A 26,972-nucleotide genomic window follows, 5' to 3' on the forward strand; every position below is an offset into this window, starting at 1 on the left:
TAGATAATACAGTCTTGAATGAAGCTTAACCTTCATGAGTACCATGGAGCCTTTACACACTTTAAGTGTTCCATTCTCCGAGTGAAACTTATACCCTTGATCATCCAAAGTCAAAAGAGAAATCAAATTTCTCTTCATTCGAGGAACATACCAACACTCAATATTTTTGAGAATGCCATCGAACATTCTCAATTTAATGCTACCAATCCCCTCTACCTCTAATGGATTATCATCACCTAGGCAAACATTCCCACTCGTCTCCTTGTAAGTTGCAAATCAATTCTTGTGTGGACAAATGTGGAAAGTTGCACCAGAATCAAGAACCTAGGAATTGGCTTATGATTAGAACTCACTGAACAACCTTCCCTTACATAGTCATTGTCATCAGAATTATTATCAGTGTCAACAATATTTGCCGAGTAATCAACTTTCTGATTTTCTCTTTTCTCCTTTAGCTTAGGACAATCTCTTTTGTAATGACCCTGTTCCCCGCACTCATAGCAATTCTGCTTCCTTGCTCTAGATTTGATTTGGCTTTATGGAATCCAATTGAGGAGAATTTTCCAAAAGAGTTGAAAGAATCAGAACAAGCAGACTGAGAGAAAAGTTAAGCGTCTTCGAACTGACAATGGGTTGGAATTTGCAACTTAGAGTTCAATAACTTCAGCAACAAAAAAGGCATAGGGCCAAAGTCCAAACATATATCCAATCAACAACTAGCAAGAATAAAACTAGTCAAAACGAATAATTCAACATTTTCCACACTCTAGTCTATGAAGCCTCTATCAACAATCAAACATCTTCCAATTATACTATCCGATCAATCCCAATCACATCTTTCAAGAGTAGTTTAGATATGCATTTATGACAACATGTAATCCTATCCAATCATTTCTCCATTCATTTAACAAATCTTTTTGGGACTCATCAAGACTCCAAGATTCTAAATCAACAATTTAAGATAATCAACATATTTAAGAAAATTAACATATTTAAAATAATCAACATATTTAAGAAAATCAACAAAATATGCTCCACCACTCATAACAATCAACTCATACCAACATAAAGCATTTATCAATTTCTTGACTCAACAACATCAACATAACGAAAATTAAGTTAATGGATGAAAAAGACTCATTTGGACATAAATCTATCAAGAAGCTCATTTCTTATGGATATTAAATCTCAAAGAAGATGTAGGACACATGAGTGGATTCAACCCATGCTTTGAGTAGCCTTACATACCTTGGTGAAGATTTAGAAGGAACCTTGATATTAGGTCTTTAATGGAAAGCTTGAATCCTTGAGTTTGAGAGGATTTTTGTTGGGGTTTGATTAAGAGAGAAGAGGGTGGAGTCTAGGGTTTCTTTGGAGAGGCAAGGGACTGAAAATATCATCCAAAACGTGACCAAGTCAGTGTATATAAGTTTAGGGAAAATGTCTAATTTGCCCTTCCTTAAAAATCTGGAAAAATGGGCTAAAACCCTTCTGGCGTTGTAGTGGTGCGCCGCTCCACTACAGCGCTAAGACAAAATGGGCTTAAAACCCTGCACACCTAATAGTGGCGCATCACGCCAAGGACCAAACTACTGAGGTTACTTTCTAGCACTATAGTGGCGCCGGACGCCACTGGAGTGCCAAGCCTGAAATTCCTGCAGTGATTGCCTAGGCCTGAAATTCCTACAGTGATAGTTTGTAGTAAAATAGTTATAATGCTTGACTTCGAACTCCAAAGATTGCAATCTTAGTGGAATTGGAATGAAGACTCAAAGAACTTTAATTTGATAGTTGATGGGACACCCAATTCGTTATATTCAAAGAGATATGGTCGTTGTAAGTTGACCCTTATACGAACTCATTCGGAATCTTAGCCAAGATGAATTTTTGGACTTGGCTTGGTTTTAGGGATCCCTTATGACCCTAAATCATATCTAACACACTTTAATGACTTAGGAAGTGATCCTACCTCATGCATGCACTTTAAAATCGTCGAGTATGATCCTATACGTACATGAAGAATGGTCCGAATCTTAGCGAAAAAAAACTGGGGTGTTATATTATCTCCCCCTTGGGATCATTCATCCTCGAATGATGAGTAGACCAAGGATAGACTCGTGGTATAATTAACAATCAAGACTCAATCATCCAACCAATCAAATTCTCAAAATAATTTACTATTCAAACTCAATATTGGACATACCAATTCAAATCAAGAAAATGGAAATTACCTCCAACATTCTCATCGATAGGCACGAATAGATGCAAATATTTAGCTTTCATATCTTCCTCAGCTTCCCATGTGTCTTCCTCAACAAATTGATTTCTCCACAAGACTTTGACCGAGGCAATCTCTTTGTTTCTCAATTTGCGAACCTAACGATTAAGAATTTGGACCGGAATCTCTTCATAGGATACGCTATCCTTAAATCCAATAATATCAATGAGGACTACCAATGAAGGATCGCCCAAGCACTTCTTCAACATTGAGATGTGAAATACCGGATGAATAGCGGCTAGCTCAGAAGGTAACTCTAACTCATAAGCGACACTCCCAATCCTCCTCACAATCTGGTAAGGACCAATTTATCGAGGACTAAGCTTTTCCTTCCTTCCAAACCTCATGACGCCCTTCATGGGTGACACTTTCAAGTACACCCAATCATCCACCTCAAATACTAAGTCTCTCCTCCTCACATTGGTGTAAGATTTTTGACAGCTTTGGGCTGTCTTTAGCCTATCTTGAATAATTCTCACCTTCTCCATAGCTTGGTGAACAAAATCAGGCCCAATCAACTCAACTTTACCAACCTCAAACCACCCAATTGGTGATCTACACCTCCTCACTTACAAAGCTTCATAGTGAGCTATTTGAATACTTGCATGATAACTATTATTATATGCAAACTCTATGAGAGGTAAGTGATCATCCCAATTTCCTTTGAAGTCAAGTACACATTCCCTCAACATATCCTCTAATATCTGGATGGTGCGCTCCGCTTGGCCATTTGTCTGGGGATGAAAGGCAGTACTAAGATTCACCTTTGAACCTAGTCCCTTCTCAAAGGATCTCCAAAATTGGGAAGTAAATTGAGCTTCTCTCTCTGAGATGATAGACAAGGGAACCCCATGCAATTTGACAATCTCCTAAATATATAATTTTGCATAATCTTCTGCGGTGTCAGTAGTCTTAACTGCCAAAAAGTGAGCTGATTTCGTCATTCTATCCACAATCACCCAAATTGAATCATGTTTTTTTTGGGACCTCGACAAACCTGTAATAAAGTTCATATTGATCATCTCCCACTTCCATTCCAAAATCTCTATATTCTATGCTACCCACATGGCCTTTAATGCTCAACTTTAACCTGTTGGCAATTCGGGCACTTGGAAACAAATTCAGTGATATCTCTCTTTATTCCACTCCACCAATAGACCTCCCTCAAGTCATGATACATCTTTGTAGAACCAAGATGAATAGAGTATCTAGAACTATGCACTTTGGCCATGATCCTTTCTCGAACATCATTAACATGTGGGACATACAATCTATGCTGGTACCTCAACACACCATCTCCCCCTTTGGAGAAAACCATCACTTTTTGTTTGTGAAAAGCCTCTATCAACTAAAGGAGGATGGTATCTTCGTCTTTCTTCTCTTTTACCTTTGCCATGAGTGAGGACGCAGACCCATTCTGAACATTAACTCCACCTTCATTATTCTCTTCAAGCTGAACTCCCAATCGAGCTAATCTATGCACCTCTTTAGTCAATTCTTTCCTCCCCTCCTCTATATGGGCATTGCTACCTATAGATAACCTACTAAGAGCATCAGCAACAACATTAGCTTTACCTAGATGGTAGAGAATGCTCATATCATAATCTTTGAGAAATTTGAGCCATCTCCTTTGCCTCAGGTTGAGTTCTTTCTGGCTGAAGATGTATTGCAAACTTTTATGATCGGTGAACACATCAACGTGTACTCCATACAAATAGTGACACCAAATTTTAAGAGCAAATACCATAACTGCCAGCTCAAGGTCATAAGTTGGGTAATTTCTCTCATGAATCTTAAGCTGTTTTGAAGCATAGGCTATTATTTATCCCCTCTACATCAACACACAGCCTAAACCAACTCTAGACGTATCACAATAGAACACAAAATCCTCTGTTCTATTAGGCAAAGTCAAAATAGGAGCAGTGGTTAGCTTGGTCTTCAATTTCTAGAAACTCTCCTCACAAACATCGGACCATTGGAACTTACCCTTTTTCAGGGTCAGCTTGGTCAATGGTGATGATATGGATGAGAATCCCTCTACAAGGTCTTTTAGAGTTTGTAAGATGACTCTAAGATGATAGGCGTGCTCCTCCATATTCTTGGAGTAAACCAAAATATCATCAATGAATACAATTACAAACATATCAAGATATGGCTTAAATACTCAATTCATGAGATCCATAAAATCTGCAGGGGCATTAGTCAACCCAAATGACATAACCAAGAACTCAAAATGGCCATAACGGGTTCGAAAAGCTGTCTTTGGAATATCACACTCCCTCATCTTCAACTGATGGTACCCTGATCTTAGGTTTATCTTTGAGAAACAACCTAAAGTTGGTCAAATAAATCATCTATTCTGGGGAGAGGGTATTTATTCTTTATGGTGACCTTATTTAGTTCCCTGTAATTAATACACATACTAAGGGACCCATCTTTTTTTTGTACGAATAGGACAGGAGCACCCGAAGATGAGACACTCAGCCTAATAAATCCTTTGTCTAACAAATCCTTCAACTATTCTTTCAACTCTTTCAACTCAGCAGGAGCCATTCTATATGAAGGGATAGAGATAGGCTGTGTATCAGGAAGGACATCAATTCCAAAGTCGATCTCCTTATCAGGAGGGACTTCGGGCAGATCTTCAGGAAAGACTTTAGGGAACTCATTGATAATCAGAACTGACTCAAGGGATGGAGACTCAACATTGTCATCTTTCACTTAGACGATGTGATAAATACACCCTTTCAAGATTAACTTTCTATCTCTAAGGTAGGAAATAAACTTACCCTTAGGCATGACAGGACTACCCTTCCACTCTATGACAGCCTTATTCGGGAATTTGAACTTAACAATCCGAGTCCTATAATTAATAGAGGCATAACAGACATAAAGTCAGTCCATACCAAGAATTATATCAAAATTAACCATGTCCAACTCAACTAACTCAGTTAAGGTATCCCTCTAATAGATTGACACAGTGCAATCTCTATAGACTCTCTCAGCTAAGACAAAATCACCGACAGGAGTAGCTACACTGAAAGGCTCAAGAAGACATTCGGGGATTTTATTAAATTTACTAGCCACATAAGGAGACACAAAAGATAATTTGGCACCTGGGTCCATCAAAACATAATAATCAAGAGTAGAAAATCGAATCATACCTATCACAATGTTTGGGGAGTTCTCCTAATCTTGGCGACTACCCATGGCATATAGACAGTTTGTACCTCCACTCGTACCTGAAGTAGTGCCCCTCTGATTACTTCTAGTTTGTGGTATAGTAGTAAAATACTGGGCTCTGTTTCCCTATGTCGGACACTCCTTCTGAAAATGGTCCACTTGGCTGCATTTATAACAACCAACCTTTCCCGCTCTGCACTCTCCTAAGTGAAGCTTACAGCACTTGCCGCATGGTGGTTTTCCCCTCGAACCTTGACCCATACTAGCTTGGGATTGAGAACCCTAGGATCTAAAATTATCATGATTCTGTCCCTGCCGATCATACCTGTTATGCGGCGTAGATGCATTTGCCGTAGATGAGGCATAGTTGGAAGACCTCTTCTAAAAGAAGGACCTGTTGCCCTTGATTTGCCTGTGCTCACTCTCATGTCTAGCTAATTTTGCCTTCTTGCTCAAATTCTCTTCCTTGTCTTTCCTTTTCTCATTCTCTACCTGCTGAACATATACCATTAATCTGGAAATATCCGTGTTAGAGATCAACAATGCTGCTTTGCACTCTTTCTTCACATGTCTTCCCATTCCAGAGACAAATTTTCTCATCTTTGACCTCATATCTGGGATCATCTCTGGAGCATATCTGGACAGCTGGATGAACTTTAGACTATACTCCTTAACGGTCATACCCTCGTATTTCAAATTCACAAACTCTTCTACTTTTGCTTCCCTCAATTCTCTGGGAAAGAAGTGATCAAGAAAGGCTCCCTCAAACTCATCCCAAATAGCAGGCTCAGCATCTTCACCTCTACTTTATTCCCACTAGTTATACTAGATGTTTGTCACATTCTTGAGCTGATAAGATACCAACTCAACCCCCTCAATCTCCGTAGCATGCATCGCTTTTATGATCTTCCACAACTTATCAATGAAATTCTGGGGGTCTTCATCAACCTTGGAACCCGTGAATACCAGCGGATTCATTCTTAGAAAATATCTAATCCTCGTGATAGCAGATGGCTCTTGAGAACTAGAACTAGGAGTTGGAGAAGTCTGGTTACCATTGTGGGTAACCACTAATTGAGTGGGCATAGCAATCGCTCCTCAAAAATCTGCCTCCAAAGTTGGTACAGGCGGAGTAGTATTCACTTGAAGTGCCTCAGCATACTTTGCAGGTCGGCCCCAAGTACTTGATGGGCGCATTTCTGATTGTGGAATCTCTGTGTTATCAGCATTCCTCTGGCTGGTAGTACGTTTAGGAGGCATTGTCTGCAATGTATAATGCATGAATTAGAAAGGAAGTCTTATAGAGTTAAACTCTATCACACGAACTAAGATTATGAAAGAAGTGAAATAATTCCTAATGTACTATAGCTTCCTGATTATAAGTGTGATGTATAACACATCCATAAGCAAGACTCTACTAGACACGACTTCATAGACTCCCTAGGACTCTTGAACTCTGTGCTCTGATACCAAGTATGTCACGCCCCGGGAGGGTATCATAGACGTGGCTGGCAATCGAAAACCATTTCTGGCCTTCAAGCGAACCACTTGGTCAAATCACACTTTCATTCAATCACATTCTATCAGCGGAAGACTCAATCATAAGAATACTATTCATAATTTAGGGCCAAAGACCAAACATATATCCAATCAACAACTAGCAAGAATAAAACTACTCAAAATAAACAATTCAATATTTTCCACACTCTAGTCTATGAAGCCTCTATCAATAATCCAGGAGGTGCCGATGACAGGTCCATGGCTACCAAAAATCAAAATAAAAGAAAACTAATCAAAGCTAAAATAAAAGATATTTCGACATCCTCCAGAAATAGGGAGGACTCACCATTTAGCTAGAAGTGAATAGATCTTCAATAGTGCACCGGTTGATGATCTCTAGTACCTGTCTCTATATCATGAAATGATGCGGGCCAAATGACATCAGTACATGGAATGTACGAGTATGTAAAATGGCCGAATGAAACAAACATCAAGGAAGAATCATATCAACTCAATATCTCATCTCATAGGAAGGAACAATTCAACCCAAGTGTCCTAAGTCTAAATAAGAGTATGTTTTAGACAAGACCAATCAAATACAATTCAACCTAATATGACTCAGAGTACTATCAAGACCTATATGGGAGTTTCTTTTATCCGACAACCATCACTTATGAGCCAGTGATAGTACAATAAGCCGACGTTGTTGCCACGTCCGTTCATACTTTGCCAGGGTATGAACGAATCAACCAATCATGGATCCATAACCAAACAAGTCCTATTATGTCAGGACGATAATTTGGGAAACATTCAACTTTAATGGTCCGATCCCCTTCTACATTTGGCGATGTAGTTATTGGATTCGAGTTATTACTTACTCTTATCCAATTTGGTGCTCGATACTCCTCCCAAGACTCAACGGTCATAAAACTGTATACAATCAACTCAATCTAATCATATCGACGAGTCTTATTTGGACCCTTGTCAATTCATCAATTTTATCGCAATCAAACCTCTTCCAATCATACTATCCGATCAATTCCAATAACATCTTTCAAGAGTATTTTAGATCTTCATTTATGACAACATGTAATCCTATCCAATCATTTCTCCATTCATTTAACAAATCTTTTCGGGACTCATCAAGACTCCAAGATTCTAAATCAACAATTTAAGATAATCAACATATTTAAGAAAATTAACATATTTAAAATAATCAACATATTTAAGAAAATCAACAAAATATGCTCCACCACTCATAACAATCAACTCATACCAACATGAAGCATTTATCAAATTCTTGACTCAACAACATCAACATAACGAAAATTAAGTTAATGGATGAAAAAGACTCATTTGGAAATAAATATATCGAGAAGCTCATTTCTTATGGATATTAAATCTCAAAGAAGATGTAGGACACATGAGTGGATTCAACCCATGCTTTGAGTAGCCTTACATACCTTGGTGAAGATTTAGAAGGAACCTTGATGTTAGGTCTTCAATGGAAAGCTTGAATCCTTAATTTTGAGAGGATTTTTGTTAGGGATTGATTGAGAGAGAAGAGGGTGGAGTCTAGGGTTTCTTTGGATAGGAAAGGGAGTGAAAATATCATCCAAAACGTGAACAAGTCAGTGTATATAAGTTTAGGGAAAATGTCCAATTTGCCCTTCCTCAAAAATCTGGAAAAATGGGCAAAAACCCATCTGGCGCTATAGTGGCGCGCCACGCCACTGCAACGCCAAGCCAAAATGGGCTTAAAACCTTACACACCTAATAGTGGCACATCACGCCAAGTACCAAACTAATGAGGCTAGTTTCTGGTACTATAGTGGCGTCGGGCGCCACTGGAGCGCCAAACCTAAAATTCCTGCAGTGATCGCCTAGGCCTGAAATTCCTACAGTGATAGTCTGTCATAAAATAGTCATAACGTTTGACTTTGAACTCCAAAAATTGCAATCTTGGTGGAGTTGGAAAGCAGACTCAAAGAAATTTAATTTGATAGGTCATGGTCCACCTAGTTCATTATATTCAAAGAGATATGGTCATTGTAAGTTTACCCTTATACGAACTCATTTGGAAACTTAGACAAGATGAATTCTTTGGACTCGGCTTAGTTTTAGGGATCCCTTATAAACCTAAATCATATCTAACACACTTCAATTACTTAGGAAGCGATCCTAACTCATGCATGCACTTTAAAATCATCGAGTACGATCCTATATGTACATGAAGAATGGTCTAAATCTTAGTGAAAAAAAAGTGGGGTGTTATAATTGGTGGTAAAAGGATTCGCTCAGAAAGAAGGTATAAACTTCAATGAGATATTTTCTCCAGTGGTTCGACTCACAACAATTCGAGTGGTACTGGAGATGTGTGCTTCATTTGACTTGTACTTGGAGCAGTTAGATGTCAAAATTGCATTTCTTCATGGAGAACTTGAAGAAGAAATTTACATGCTCCAACCAGAAGGTTTTGAAGAACAGGGAAAAGAGAACTTGGTTTATAGGTTGAACAAATCTCTATATGGTCTCAAACAGGCGCCGAGGTATTGGTATAAGGGATTTGATTCCTTCATTATAGGCCTTGGATACAAAAGACATAGTTCAGATCGTTGTGTTTATTACAAGAGATTTTGTGATGATGATTTTGTTATTTTGCTGTTTTATATTGATGACATGTTGGTAGAAGGACCCAACAAAGATCGTCTCATAAATTAAAAGGCACAGTTGGCTAGGGAGTTTGAAATGAAGGACTTAGGACCAGCAAACAAGATTTTATGGATGCAAATTCACCAAGATAGAATTAATAAGAAGATTTGACTTTCTTAAAAAAACTACTTGAAGAAAATCTTGCGATGCTTTAAGATGCAAGACTATAAGTCAATTTCTACCCCACTTCCTATTAATTTCAAGTTATTCTCAAGAATGAGTCCTAGCAATGAAGCAGAGAGGATCGAGATGTCTCAAGTACCGTATGAATCAGCAATGGAAAGTTTAATGTTCTTCATGGTATGTACAAGACTTGACATTGCACAAGAAGTAAGAGTGATCAGTCGATACATGTCTAATCCTGGTAGAGAACATTGGAATACCATTAAGAGGATCCTGAAATATATCAAGGGTACCTTAGATGTTGCAATGTGTTATGGAGGATCAGACTTTACTGTTAAAGGTTATGTTGATTCAGATTATGTAGGTGATCTTGATAAAAGCAAGTCCACCACAGGTTATGTGTTTACTCTTGATGGAGGAGCTGTAAGCTAGGTTTCAAAACTATAATCTATCGTGGCTATATCTACGATAGAAGCAGAATATGTTTCAGTTATACAAGCTAGCAAAAAGGCAATATGGATGCAGATGTTACTGGAGGAGCTCGGGCACAAACAAGAGAACGTTGCTCTATTTTGTGGCAGTCAGAGCATTTTGCATCTTGCAAAGAATTCGGCATTTCATTCAAGGACAAAGCACATATGAGTTCAGTATCACTTTGTTCATGAGAAGGTGGAAGAAGGCATTGCGGACATTCAGAAAATTCACACTAATGACAACCTAGCAGATATATTTACAAAGCCGATCAACAGTAACAAGTTTATATGGTGTCGATCTTTATTGGCCTAGCAGAAATATAACATTGAAGTAATTGGGTAGAAAAGATGGTGTGAAGACTTAATTGATTCTCAATTAAATCTTCAAGTGGGAAAATGCAAGAAAAGTCAAAAAGGAGAAAAGTAAAAAGAAAAAAGTAAAAGGTAGGTAGGGTAGGTGGCAACATCTTTTGAAATTGTTGCCAGCTGCCATTTTACGCGTTTTTAAAAGATGAAAACGCGTATACTCCTTCCTTTTACGCGTTTTCATTCTCCTATAAATAGAGATACTCTTACCCTCATTTGATTCATTCAGAAAAAAGAGAGTAAGAATACAAAGAGAGTTATACACCAACATAAATATTATAGCTTTGTGTGTCTTCTTTAGTAGTTGTTCCTTTTATAAGAGAAAGTATTTATTGTTGTTTTCTCCTTATATTTGAGAGTCGTGTACTCCCATATTATCATAGTAAAATCCTTCGACCCCGTGGTTTTTCCCATCTATCTGTTTGAGGGGTTTCCACATAAAATTCTTGTGTCTAATTTATTTTCATTATTTAATATCATATCAAATATTAGTTGTGGTGTTTCCTCACCCCAAAAAACTGAGATAGCTTATGTGGAGAAGACATGGAGTAAGGAAATAGTTAGTCTAAGGCATGCACTTCTTGGGAACGTGAGCTATAGCAAACTAAAATTAGGATGTGGCAGTCAAAATCAAAATACCTTCCCCAACTTGAGATTAGAGGACACACTATATGTTCTAGATGCCAATATGCAAAAGCATCAACTTGCCGATGGAGAATCCAAATATAAAGCCAGGAAGATATTGGAGCTGACAACTATCACTTATGAGCCAGTGATAGTACAACAAACCGACTTTGTTGCCACATCCATTCATACTTTGCCAAGGTAGGAACGAATCAACAATCATGGATCCATAACCAATTAAGTCCTCTCATGTCAAGACAGTAATTTGGAAAACATCCGACTTTAATGTTTCAATCCTCTCCTACGTTTGGTGATGTAGTTATTGGGTTTGAGTTATTACTTACTTTTACCCAATTCGGTGCTCGATACTCCTTCCAAGACTCAAGCTCATAAGACAATCAATCTGAATCAAACCAAATCAGTAAGTCTTTTTTGGACTCTTTCAATTCATTCGTTCTATCAAATCAATATCTTCAACCAATCAATTTCCTAATCATTTTAAATAATGTAATTAAAAGAGATTTTAGACAATCATTTATGACAACATTCAGGACTATTAATTTGTTGATACTATCATCACACTCACGTTCCAATCAAAATCCTACATCCATAATTCAAGGCTCTAGACTCAATCTTAAGATGTATATAATTCAATATCAATCAACATACTTCTAGGGTTTAAGTAAAACAAGTAGTTGAATTCATGTGTTCGAGGAATTAATTCATAAAAAAAATATTCCATCAATAATCAGTAAAACATGTATATTTTTAAGACAAGAACTTCTCATGGAGTACAATCATGGAGGCTCAATCCGTACATATTCCATCTGTCACAATCATGGGCACATGGAAGAACAAAATCCATATTTTAGTTCAACCTTACATACCTGGACTCGAAGAACAATCAAGAACTTAGAGACCTCGCTTGAAGAACTTGAACCCTAGTTTTTCTTCTCTTATCAAATCCTCGCTTTCAAATAATCCAAGTGTTATTGAGGGTATTAGGAATACTAGTTACTGATAAGGGACTTAATTTATTCCTAAAACGACAGGGTTTTAGTCTAAGAGAGGTGGAAAAAGACCAATCTACCCTCATAAAAACCTAAAATTAGTCACCTACGAGTCATCATTATGACTCATAGAAATATCTACGGGTCGTCGTCTTCTATCGTGAAATTGGGCTGGAAAATATTGGGGTCTACGACTCGTGTCTACGAGTCATCAAAGACTTGATGAGTCATGACTCCTCTCGTCCTGCAGGTTTCTCAGAAGCCTGCAATAATAAGTCTCTGAAGTTTCCCTATGGGTCATTTCTACGACTCGTCGGAACTTCGACGACTCACCAACTTTCCTTATAGATGTGACCTTCCAGTTCAGAAATTTGACGAAGTGTTAGATGCTTCTAAGAGATATTTCTATAGATTGTAGTCATCTCTACGGGTTGTCCTGTCAACTCGTAGTCAAGGTACTGAGGCTTGTATTTTCAAAATTTAGGTAAAGGCTCTACGACTTATTCCTACGACTCGTAGGAATGATTACAACTCATGATGGTAGCTCGTAGGGAGGTTTCTCCAAATTAAAATTTTACTAAGTGTTGGGGAGGTCTACAAACTGTTCCTACGACTCGTAGAACAACCTATGAATCATAGACCTCCCTCGTAGTCCATTGTTCAGTCCAATTCATCAATTTTTCTCATGGTTTCCAAACTTAGTCTAGGCTAGAATAACACGTGGTGTTACAGTCATGAACCAAAAACTGAGGTCATGATGACACACATCCCAAACCCCATCCCGATGTGTAAGCCGAAAGGTAAAAAACCATAAAAGACTCCCAAAGGGGAGTCAAGCCTGAGAAATTGGGTCGTGACATCATGTTTTTATTTTCTTTTTCTGTCTGTGTTCTACATAATATTATTGTATTTTTTAATAGTTTTATTCTTGATTTATATTATTTTTACTTTTTAAGAAAGTATAAAGGTCATTAGAAATGTTTATTAAACTTTTTACCTTTTATTAAAAAACTTTACCATAGATAAAATTGTCATTTTATAATGAATTAGAGTTTACAAAATAATAGTGAGGGTTAAATAATTAGTGAAGGGGAGAAGTGTGAGTCGTCTGGTTAAATAGAATGAACGACGGAGTTTAAGAGGATCAAATGGAGACGGAGTGTGCAACCTCAACAGTAATGCACAAAGAAAGAGTAAAAACAAGCACACAAGCGCTCCATATAACAAATAAGACTTTGTGTGTCAAATGGTGTAACTTGATTTTGGGGGTGTTAAATGGCGTGATTTGAATAAAATTTGGATGGATTAAAATTAGGGACATATCTATATAGTGGGTTTGGGGGGAGGGGATGTCAAATGACGACTTGAATTATATTTGGACGGATCTATATAATGGATTAGGGGGTAGCACCATTTTCCTTCAATTATTATACCATTATTTTTATACTGTTTTAGTCCTAATTAATTGACACGACATACGCATTAATAATACACGTATACTAAAATTAGAAAAACACATTTTTCAGTTAAATAAGGATATTATTGCATCTATTGTAATCTATTCTTTATTATTTTTGTATGTAATTTTTAATATTATCGTGACACACAAGTGCATCACACGTACTCTAAAATAGTAATAATGAAAATAAGAACCCTAAGCATTATAATTGAACAGACTGGTGCACTAAGACTCCCGTTATGTGTATGATTGGAGTTCAGTTATAAAGACTTGTAAATGGTGCATTAAAAACTCTTGATATATGTGAAATTTGAAAACTAATCGGATCACGGAAATAATACCTTTATCTCGTAGATAGATTAAGATTGAAAATAATCAGGGCTTAAAGAAGGTTGTTAGGATTTGCAGGATGAAAGGGAGAGAAAGATGAGAGTTGGGGGTGAAGAGAAAAATATAAATGAATTAATGTTTAGAAAATAGTTGTGAGGGTTAAATAATTAGTGAAGGGGAGGAGTGTGAGTTGTCTAGTTAAATAGAATGAACGGCGGAGTTTAAGAGGATCAAATGGAGTGTGCAACCTCATGAGTAACACACAAAGAACGAGAAAACACAAACACACAGGCGCTCAACACAACAAATAAGAGTTTGTGTGTCAAATGGTGTGACTTGATTTTGGGGGTGTTAAATGGAATGACTTAAATTGGATTTGGACAGATTAAAATTAAGGACATATCTATATAGTGGGTTTGGGGGGGGGGGGTTGTCAAATGGCGACTTGAATTAAATTTAGACGGATCTATATAATGGATTTAGGGGTAGCACCATTTTCCTTCAATTATTATATTTTTAATTTTATACTATTTTAGTGCTAATTAATTGACATGACATACACGTGCAATAATACACTTATACTAAAATTAGAAAAGCACATTTTTCAGTTAAATAAATATATTATTGCATCTATTGTAATCTATTTTTTAGTATTTTTGTATGCAATTTTTAACTTATCGTGACACACACGTGCATCGCACATATTCTAAACTAATAATAATAAAAATAAGAACCCTAAGCATTATAATAGAGCAGACTGAGCACTAAGGTCCCGTTATGTGTATGATTGGAGTTGAATTATAAAAACTTGTAAATGGTGCATTAAAGCTCTTGATATGTGTGAAATTTGAAAAAGAATCGGATCACGAGGATATTAACTTTATCTTGTAGATAAAATATAATTAAAAATAATCGGGGTTTAAAGAAGGTTGTTAGGATTTGCATGATGAAAGAGAGAGAAAGATGAGAGTTGGGGGCGAACAGAAAATATAAATGAATTAGAGTTTAGAAAATAGTTGTGCAGGTTAAATAATTAGTGGAGACGGAGTGTGCAACCTCACCAGTAATGCACAAAGAAAGAGTAAAAACAAGCACACAAGCGCTCCATATAACAAATAAGACTTTGTGTGTCAAATGGTGTAACTTGATTTTGGGGGGTGTTAAATGGCGTGATTTGAATTAAATTTGGTCGGATTAAAATTAGGGACATATCTATATTCTGGGTTTGGGGGGAGGGGGTGTCAAATGACGACTTGAATTATATTTAGACGGATCTATATAATGAATTTGGGGGTAGCACCATTTTTCTTCAATTACTATACCATTATTTTTATACTGTTTTAGTGCTAATTAATTGACATGACATACACTGTAATAACACACGTACTGTATACTAAAATTAGAAAAACTTCAGTTAAATAAATATATTATTGCATCTATTGTAATATATTCTTTATTATTTTTGTTTGCAATTTTTAATTTTATCGTGGCACACTCGCGCATCACACATACTCTAAACTAGTATATATAAATTTTATAAATTAAAAATAAAAAAAAGTTTATTAAAATAAATCAAGTTTACCAGTTTGTATAATATTTTCACACTGAATGAAAAATTGTGTGATTTACAAGTAAGGATTAATCACGTCTAGATAAGTAGGTTTCCTTTTGAACTTTTCAAAGTAAACATATGTCGGATATACTGTCACGACCCAACTAGGGCCGTGACGGGTACCCAAAAGTGTTATTCCGAGCACCTACTATAACGTATCCTATTCTTGCTACTGAGTGGGCCGAATGAGTGATACCATTGTTAAAAGCATAATTATAACCATGTGTCACAGACTTTGCTAACTTATTACACAACGACGAACAAAGTTGCAAAACATCTAGCTGTACATATCTATCTACGAGCCTCTAAACGAGATACATATAACCACAAGGAGGGTCGGTTTCTGTCGTGCCCAAATATACACAAAAGTAGTACCGATAAAATGAAGCTCCGAAACAACTGGAGCGCTCTAAGTGTACTGCTGGTGGAGCTCCTAAAGACCGAACTCGCCTGCCTGCTTACATGCGTGGCATGAAACGCAGCGTCCACAAGAAGGGACGTCAGTACGAGTAATGTACCGAGTATGTAAGGCATGAAAATCGGCATAATAAAGAACATAAGGTATGAAAAACCATATCATAGAATCATAGAACATATAGTGAGATAGGAGAGCAACCTGTACATATGAGTGCCTTTTAGGCCGGATGCCATGCATGCTTGTCTCTTCTTTAAAAACATTTCTTTTTCATATATATAGAAAATAGAACATATCATATCGCCCACATATGTCCCGCGTCCGGGATGAAAATTACGCCAATTGACAAGGTGGCAATGCGTCTATAGCGCAACATATGACCCTTCCCCATATCCCCTATATACATATACATATACATATAGACAGCATGCAGGAGAGCTCAACGAAAGTCATGTATCTATCAGAGTGACGGAAGGTCGGTAACCTCCGATTGTATTATAGACTAACCATGGTCGCTTTGTCTCACCTTGAAGGAACAATTATTATAAGATGAGACTATCAACGAAGGATAATATTAAGAGAAAGTAGAATAAGGTCACAATCTCGTAAGGCGCCAAATCGTATACATATGCACATAGGACCAATTTTCAAGACTCGTAGAATAATCGGAATGAGTTATGATTCAAAAAAATCAAGACAATAGTCATGTCAAGTACCTTTCAAAAATTACCATGGATTATATCAAAATAAAACTTTTGGAATCATATACACGTATCTAAGCACGAGAAAATATCCTTTGGAAACTCAAGAAAATTTGCCATCCTAGTGGCTCTACGAATAGGACTTCCTTGAAATTGTATAAAATGTCATATACTTGTTTCATAAAACCCATGCCAAAAGAAAGAGTAGCTCTATATACTTATGTCAAAACATGCCAAGAGAAAGAAGAGTAAACCTTACATACCTTGTCCGCTTCCTTAGTCAATTCCACTTAACTCTTGGCCTTCCCAAAATCTATAAAAAGGTTAACGAATGCAAACATTAGCTGTAGATATCCAAGAACCTCATCCTAAACTAACATTTTGTCTACCAAAATTTCGACAGCACTTCCCCTGTAAATACACCATCCCCGAGAATCTAACTCGGCCAGTTTTATCAACAACAATCCGAGAATTCAACTTGGTCAAATTAATAACAACAATACCAAATCAATATACTACTTCCTCCAAGACCTTCCAACTCTCATAAGAACAATAACAATATAACCCCTTACTTCAAATTCAATTACGACAACCCAATAATTTACACACTAACCACATCATACTAACAACATTAGCTTCCATATATGCAAGAACATCATATTAACTTTACAAACTTCTAAAACAAGTCTCCAACTACTACAACTTTATAAGGATCCTTAAGTTTTTATTAGCAACATAGAATCCATAAAAACAACTAAAACACTAAATACAATCAATTCACCATAAATTGTCAAACCACCCCCATATTTGGCAACACAACTACATGCATATTTTCATGAATTTTTCATCCATTTCTATACCTTACAACAACAACCACATACAACATAAAATTAATCCATTCTCTCTACACAACATCACACATACACGGCCAACACCAACACACTTATTTGCATATACTTCATCCATTTCTTCACTCTACAACATATACCAACCATCCATAACATATAAAGAAGATTGAAACCTTACCTTTTCCACTTAGTTCTTCAACTTGGCTAGAATTGTGCCTTGCAAGAATGAATAGTCTTCTTGTTCCAACAATCACTCTATGTTGATTAGGGCCTTCAACTTGCTTGAAATACTAGAAGAAATAATTTTTTGGAATAAGATTTCAAGGGATAAAATCCCTAGCTATGCTAATTTTCCTCTCTTATTTTTTCCTTCTTTCTTTCTCCAACTTTCTTGAAAGTTCTAGGAATTAAAACAAGATGACTACTAAGTCATCTTTTGACTTTCTACTTCTTTTTCTCTTTTTTTTCTTGAAGTTTCTAGTGGTTGATGATATATATAGATGATGGGCCTCCTTACTTAATTGCTACATAAGATTAGTTTTTTCCATGGACTTGGGCCACTACTTGTTTTGGGCCTCAACTTCTCTTATCATTATTATATTTTTGCCCAAACTTATGAATCTTACTTATGTAATTCCCAAAACTAATTTTTAAAATTTCCACATAAATTTTTCCCTCGGCCTTCCTCCGTATTTCCACCTCAATTTTTCCTTGATCATTACACCGGTATTAAATAAAATAAATCATAACCTCTTCCCTTGCAAGTCAATTTTTTTTCTTTCCGAATGCGCAAAAGTGTGAGACGTAACATCTTCTCCCCGTTTAGAACATTCGTCTCCGAATGTTGAACCGGCCTTATGGTATATTATAATACGTCTGGGAGGTCTCCTTTATAGTTGTCATATATGACTATTTAACATATCCATTTTAGAAGCTCTGTACTCTCTATGTACCCACTTTCTTTCTGTTCCCAAATACCACTGTGTTAGGACTTTCCAGTCTATGTCTTTTACTCTTCCTCTTGAATTTCGTCCGGTTAGTGCCTTTTATATATCGTAACACTGATTGCTGGGATTCACTTGCTAGTCAATCAGTCATGAATGAGATGTCGTATACAAATATATATACTACCATTTCACTCACAAACATTTCTAGACGCTATTCTAACTTACTTTAATCCGAAAGCCATGTCGCGCTTCTTTCCTTTTCACTAGTCTACTCTATCTCAGCCTATATGACCCCTACAGGGTTTTTAACCACTTCATATACCCTAATTTACGTTAGGTTACTCTAATTTCATATTCGTCTCCTATACCTACAATTATGAAATTTTCAGTCCATTTCCTAGGGTGTCACCCATCCTAAAATTGCCCTCACCCTGGCACGCTTAACCTCAAAACTTTAATGCATTTTGGTGTCTTAATACTAGTATATTTGTCTCCACTCCCCTGCTCGACCTTTATCACGTAATCTGGAGCAGGTTAGGGTCATAAAAACTTTTGAAACACTCTCGTAACACATCTTTTCCCTTTAATTACCATTTTAGCCTTCGCAATCCCTAGTATTCACCCTTTACCTATATATACAATTACCTTTTGTCCTAGATTTCCTAATTCCTAATACGTTCAACAATATAGAGAACGGTATACGATAAAGTGGAACCTAAATCAATTACTGCATACATATCATAGAAAAATGCTGGTAGTGTACCTTTAGTCACGTCTGAGGAAGGTTCAGGATTCTGTCGTCCTGCCAATGCATATATACGATGCGAAGGACCGACTGAGCTGGGTGCCCCTCCTCCTCTGCCTCGGCCACGATTCTCTGGAGCCTGGGAAGTCTATCCAGGAGGGCGCACAGTCAATGATGAACCAACTGCCGATCCGACGGGCTCGGCTCTGTCTCCTTCATACCTTAGTAGGCAATCACGCATTAAATGGTCAGTCCGACCACAGGCAAAACATGCACCTGTATCTAGGTAGCACCGCCCAGCGTGCAACCTACCACACCGAGGACACCGTAGTGGGGGTTGCCCTATCTTGTTAAAATCAGCTCTATGTTGGGACCCTGAAACTTTAGAACCCTGTTCTGGTCCTGAATAGGTAGGATGGTCAAATCTTCTATCCACAAATCGAGGAGGTGTGTTGGCCGCTGATTGGCCTGAATACCCGGAATGCTATTGTGCATGTCCTCCTCTATAGTCACTTCTAGTTTCGAAAAATCTGCCTCTTTTTCTAGAACCTCCATCCGAATAACGTTCACCTCTTTGTGGCTGATGTTGTTCCTCCAGGTTTTGGGCGTGGGCCTGGATATGAGCAATAGTCATTCCATCCTGGAGTGAAGCTGTCAAGCACTCCTTAACTAAATGTGGCCCCAACCCACTCACAAACCGATGTACACAATCTCCCATATCAGCCACCATAGCTGGGGCATACCTGGCCAAGGAGTTAAAACGGAGGCTATATTCCCGGACCCTCATATTTCCTTGCTTAAGATTCAAGAACATATCGTCTTGAGCTCGTCGAATCTCCGGTGGTAATAATATCGCAAGAATACTTCCGTGAACTCCTGCCAAATCGGGGGAGGTGCATTTGCTCCCCGTGAAGATATCCAATTATTATACCACTGTACTGCCACATCCCGCAATCTATATGAAGCTAACTCCACTGACTCGGTATCTGAAACATGTATTATCCTCATTGTTCTCAGCATCTCATCTATGAAACCTTGCGGGTCTTCCTCAACTTTTGATCCATAAAATCCCGGTGGTTTCAGGGTGATAAAATCTTGGGCTCTCGCACTCACCGTCCTATCTCCCTGGCCCTCACTTTGCCTCTGAGCTTGTGCGGTAACTAACTGGGTCAGCGACTGAATAGCCTCTGTTATCTGCTGGCCCGAAGCTGTTGGCGGCGGAACTGGAGGTACTGGGGCTGGAGCTGGAGCTCTTTCATGCTCTGCCGACCCGGGGAGAGCATGAGAAGTCTGGGGAGGAACTTCGTTATGAGACTCTCCTTCTTCTATCTCTGCTGGTGGCTCTCGGTCAACTCTTCTCCCATCCACCGTTTTGCCCATCAGGGCCGCCATAGCTTTCCTCTTCACCGGGATTACTGAAACCATAACACAGGATTAAGAGGAGGACATAGAAACCTGTTAACACAGCTCTATCGCACGATCTAGAGTACAAAGAAGATCATATTTCCTAAATGCCCTGCAGCCCCCTCTTTATAAGTGTGGCGCGCTTCACACCCATAAATAGGACTGTACTGGACACGGCTCGTAGACAACTCCTAGGACTGCCTGCTCTGATACCACTTTGTCACGACCCAACTAGGGCCATGACGGGTACCCGAAAGTGTTATTCCGAGCACCTACTATAACGTATCATATTCTTGCTACTGAGTGGGACGAATGAGTGATACCATTGTTAAAAGCATAATTATAATCATGTGTCACAAACTTTGCTAATATATTACACAGCGATGAACAAAGTTGCAAAATATCTAGCTGTACATATCTGTCTACGAACCTCTAAATGAGATACATATAACCACAAGGAGGGCCGGTTTTTGTCGTGCCCAAATATATACACAAAAGTAGTACCGATAAAATGAAGCTCCGAAACAACTGGAGCGCTCTCAATGTACTGCTGGTGGAGCTCTTAAAGACTGAACTCGTCTGCCTGCTTACTTGCGTGGCATGAAACGCAGCGTCCACAAGAAGGGACGTCAGTACGAGTAATGTACCGAGTATGTAAGGCATGAAAATCAGCATAATAAAGACAATAAGGTATGAAAAACTATATCGTAGAATCATAGAACATACAGTGAGATAGGAGAGTAACCTGTACATATGAGTGCCTTTTAGGCCGAATACCATGCATGCTTGTCTCTTCTTTAAAAACATTTCTTTTTCATATACATAGAAAATAGAACATGTCATATCGCCCATATATGTCCCGCGTTCGGGCATCCCGCGTCTGGGATGAAAATTACGCCAACTGACCAGGTGGCAATGCATCTATAGCGCAACATATGAACCTTCCCCATATCCCCTATATACATATACATATACATATAGACAGCATGCAGGAGAGCTCAACGAAAGTCATGTATCTATCGGAGTGACGGAAGGTCGGTAACCTCCGATTGTATTATAGACTAACCATGGTCGCTTTGTCTCACCTTGAAGGAACAATTATTTTAAGATGAGACTATCAATGAAGGATAATATTAAGAGAACATAGAATAAGGTCACAATCTCGTAACGCGCCAAATAGTATACATATGCACATAGGACCAATTTTCAAGACTCGTAGAATAATCGGAATGAGTTATGATTCAAAAAAATCAAGACAATAGTCATGTCAAGTACCTTTCAAAAATTACCATGGATTATATCAAAATAAAACTTTTGGAATCATATACACGTATCTAAGCACGAGAAAATATCCTTTGGAAACTCAAGAAAATTTGCCATCCTAGTGGCTCTACGAATAGGACTTCCTTGAAATTGTATAAAATGTCATATACTTGTTTCATAAAACCCATGCCAAAAGAAAGAGTAGCTCTATATACTTATGTCAAAACATGCCAAGAGAAAAAAGAGTAAACCTTACATACCTTGTCCGCTTCCTTAGTCAATTCCACTTAACTCTTGGCCTTCCCAAAATCTATAACAAGGTTAACGAATGCAAACATTAGCTATAGATATCCAAGAACCTCATCCTAAACTAACATTTTGTCTACCAAAATTTCGACAGCACTTCCCCTGTAAATACACCATCCCCGAGAATCTAACTCGGCCAGTTTTATCAACAACAATCCGAGAATTCAACTCGGTCAAATTACCAACAACAAAACCAAATCAATATATTACTTTCTCCAAGACCTTCCAACTCCCATAAGAACACTAACAATCTAACCCCTTCCTTCAAATTCAATTACAACAACCCAATAATTTACACACTAACCACATCATACTAACAACATTAGCTTCCATATATGCAAGAACATCATATTAACTTTACAAACTTCTAAAACAAGTCTCCAACTACTACAACTTTATAAGGATCCTTAAGCTTTTATTAGCAACATAGAATCCATAAAAACAACTAAAACACTAAATACAATCAATTCACCATAAATTGTCAAACCACCCCCATATTTGGCAACACAACTACATGCATATTTTCATGAATTTTTCATCCATTTCTATACCTTACAACAACAACCACATACAACATAAAATTAATCCATTCTCTCTACACAACATCACACATACACGGCCAACACCAACACACTTATTTGCATATACTTCATCCATTTCTTCACTCTACAACATATACCATTCATCCATAACATTTAAAGAAGATTGAAATCTTATCTTTTCCAGTTAGTTCTTCAACTTGGCTAGAATTGTGCCTTGCAAGAATGAATAGTCTTCTTGTTCCAACAATCACTCTATATTGATTAGGGCCTTCAACTTGCTTGGAATACTAGATGAAATAATTTTTTGGAATAAGATTTCAAGGGATAAAATCCCTAGCTTTGCCGATTTTCCTCTCTTATTTTTTTTCCTTCTTTATTTCTCCAACTTTCTTGAAAGTTCTAGGAATTGAAACAAGATAACTACTAAGTCATCTTTTGACTTCTCTACTTCTTTTTCTCTTTTTTTCTTGATGTTTCTAGTGGTTGATGATATATATAGATGATGGGTCTCCTTACTTAATTGCTACATAAGATTAGTTTTTTCCATGGTCTTGGGCCACTACTTGTTTTGGGCCTCAACTTCTCTTATCATTATTATATTTTTTGCCCAAACTTATGAATCTTACTTATGTAATTCCCAAAACTAATTTTCAAAATTTCCACATAAATGTTTCCCTCGGCCTTCCTCCGTATTTCCACCTCAATTTTTCCTTGATCATTACACCGGTATTAAATAAAATAAATCATAACCTCTTCCCTTGCAAGTCAATTTTTTTCTTTCGAATGCACAAAAGTGTGAGATGTAACATATACTCAGTCAATCGATAGATTTGATATCTTTGATCCGTCGAAGTTTGGTGTATACCTAGACAATCATAAGTCACACAATAAATTCTTTAATCGTCTTTGGTTATCATTATTTGATTCATTTCATTCTTGAACACCATCTAGTCTTATAAGTGCGTAGAGAATTTTCCTTACATAATCCTTCTTGAATCGGCTTACACTTCACACTTACATTAGTGATTTTTAAATGTGTGATTCTATGGATACTCTATTTGATAATCTCATATCAAACTTACAAACCATTAAAAAATAGTAACGCTTTATCTTGGTACTCAACATTGTTTTCATCAGAAGAATGTACCAATATTTTACTTTGACAATGTTGAATCGTCAATCATAACTTTATTTTTCTCCTTAAACCTAGATCTTGAAATCTTCAGTCTTCTAGATAGAGTTATCGCCATGTTGACTTGTCCTCGACCATGCTCCCATTTCCTTAGATGATTTGTCAATTGCCTCTCTAGTTAGGCCTTTAATTTGTAAGTGGATCCGACACATTATTCTTTCACTTTACATAATCAATTGTGATAATTCCACTAAAGAGTAGTTTTCTAATGGTATTATGTTATTTTCAGCTATGATGAGAATTTTTGTTACACATAATACTCCCAACCCATTTTATTGTTTCTTGACTATAGCACTATATGCATATCGGTGTTAATATTTTGGGTCATTTAAGATTTATTTAACTTCTTCACCGGCTTTGTCTAAATCTATGAACTTAGACTCCATTGTGGATTCAGTAATACATGTCTGTTTTGATAATTTTCAAAACACATCTCATCCACCAATACTAAAAACGTATCCACTTGTAGGTATAGTTTCAATTGACCCAATGAATGTGCATCACTATCTCTCCCATTAACTGTGTAATTCAATAAAAACAACAACAAATTCAATGAGATCCCACAAAATAAGATTTGAGAAAGATAAAATGTACATATATCTTACCACTACCTCTTCGAAGTAGAGAGATTGTAAATAATTGTTAGAAAATAGGATATACCGTAGACTAATGACTACACCTAAAGTGACATCAATATATCAATACTCATGGATGATTGACATTAATTGTGGCCATAACCATTTAATAATACATATATTTCTCAAGCATTCCTTTTCTTGCAGGTCTACTCCTTTAATACTCAACTAATAACATATTCATATATATGAAAATCTAACCTATTGAGGATTTTTATCATTAATTTTTATCATTAGTTGGTTCTTCGTTTATAAATCAATGAATTTCTACGTTTAATGATCCGTTTTATATTTTCAAAGGATTGTCTTTCAACAAACACATTTTATTATGAAAAGTCAAAACTTTTAAAGTGACATTTGTTCACGAAATTAAAGGGTTTTAATGAAATAAGTAGTTCAAACAACTAGTCCTTATTGAGACGGAACTAGTAATGTGACAAATTTAGAAAATTACTATATGAATATCCTTCAAAGACATATATTGTAGGGTTTACATAATACAATGATGTCGATAAATCAAGGTTTTGTGATTTTATCAAAAGCCAATATTCTTTACTATTGGTGACATCTTTTACGAAAACACTATCAACGATTTTCGGTCTTATCTTTACCCTTTTGAGTTTAGAATATTTCACTTTATCCAAACACCCCACACTTTGAAGAATCTCAGTTGGACTTTTCTTTCTTTCCATTTTCATATTGAATAGATTGTGTTTTCTATGGGACACTTGATTGAGTACTCAGCTAGCTATTAGGATAGCTTCCCCCACAAGTTCTATGGTAAATCACAACTTAACAAATACTAATCTTTATTAATGATTAACTGATTGTCATTTTTATCGACCAATAAAAGATGGGTAGCCTTACACTAATATTCATGTCTATACAAGTAAGTATACTTTAATAGACACATCTTTGCATAAAAAGTGACGACATTTCAAGTGACACCCAAGAACATAACTCTTTTGAACAAGCATATGTTCACTTATCAAATTTGTGGTTTCATACTAGTCATATACTAGAAAAAGAAAGACTCAACAACTATTATGTCAAATATACTCTGAGCACTTGTGTGTTTAATATAATAGACGAATGATGTTGAATGTCATATCTTGTGCTTTCAAATTAAATTAGATATTAAGTCTAATTTTGATTTTATCTGAAGCCAAGAACCCTCATTATTAAATATGATGTCAAGAACATATTTAAATATCAATGTAAGTCTAATTCATATACATACCTTACAACCTCGAACATAATCACATACATAGCTTCTAAATAGTATATCAACTATTCATGACATGTATTTGGAGCCTTTATTGTTAAAGAATCCTCACTTTCCACTATGTCATCAACGAAGCAAAGAAACAGAGTAGACAACTCCGTTCCGCATCAGACTTTTGCATCAATTTTTGTGAATCATTTTCTTACTGTTTTATTATTCGGATTTATTAACATGGTAAAGTTTTTATATCTTCAAATCGCATAATCCTGACAAACAAATTTAATAAAGCAGTAAAGTTTTTATATCTTCAAACCGTAATATTAATTGAGAAACTTCAAAAAATTAAATATCTTTGAAAAATAGAAGGCAAAGAATATATAGTGACATACTTTTTAGCATATTTTGCCTGTGTTTCTTGACTATCACCTGACTTTACACCATGAGAGTCCTCGTGCCGAGTGATTCTCTGTTATGCCCCGGGAGGGTACTTTAGATGTGGCCGGCACTCGAAAGCCATTTTTGGCCTTCAAGCGAACCACTTGGTCCAGTCACACTTTCATTCAATCACCTTCTATCAGCGGAAGACTCTATTACGGGATACTAACCATAACATAGGGACAAAGGCCAAACAACTATCAAATCAATAATCAGCTAGAATAAAACTAGTCAAAACAGACAATTCACCATTTCCACACTCTACTCTATGAAGCCTCTATCAATAATCCAGGAGGTGCCAATGACAAATCCATGGCTACCAACAATCAAATTAAAGGAGATAAAACAAAGCTGTAAAGATAATCTCAGCATCCTCTGAAGACTAGGAGGACTCACCAACCAGTGGAAAGTGAGAAGATCTTCAATGGTGCATCGGTTGATGATCTCTAGTACCTGTGTCTGAATCATGAAATGATGCAGGCCAAATGGCATCAGTACATGGAATGTACGACTATGTAAAATAGCCGAATGAAACAAACATCAAAGAAGAATCAAATCAACTCAAAATCTCAACTCAAGAGAAGAACAACTCAATCAAGTATCCTAAGTCTAAACATGAATATGGTTTAGACGGGACCAATCAC

At 36.9% G+C, this 26,972-nt stretch overlaps 1 protein-coding gene and 1 pseudogene across 1 annotated transcript; both read right to left on the minus strand.

Annotated features, from left to right (window-relative positions):
• The window catches only part of LOC129903585 (F-box protein PP2-B10-like), a 40,923-nt pseudogene extending 34,202 nt beyond the window's left edge, over positions 1-6,721 (minus strand).
• A 12,753-nt stretch (positions 6,722-19,474) lies between these two features.
• LOC129903586 (uncharacterized) lies at positions 19,475-20,056 on the minus strand. The gene is made up of 2 exons (XM_055979137.1): positions 19,876-20,056; positions 19,475-19,794 (listed from the first exon to the last, which is right to left on the minus strand). The coding sequence occupies exons 1-2, from the start codon at positions 20,054-20,056 to the stop codon at positions 19,475-19,477; spliced, it is 501 nt and encodes a 166-aa protein (XP_055835112.1).
• Between the last annotated feature and the right edge of the window lie 6,916 nt (positions 20,057-26,972).

This window comes from Solanum dulcamara, chromosome 9, assembly GCF_947179165.1.
Source record: "Solanum dulcamara chromosome 9, daSolDulc1.2, whole genome shotgun sequence".
NCBI lineage: Eukaryota > Viridiplantae > Streptophyta > Magnoliopsida > Solanales > Solanaceae > Solanum > Solanum dulcamara.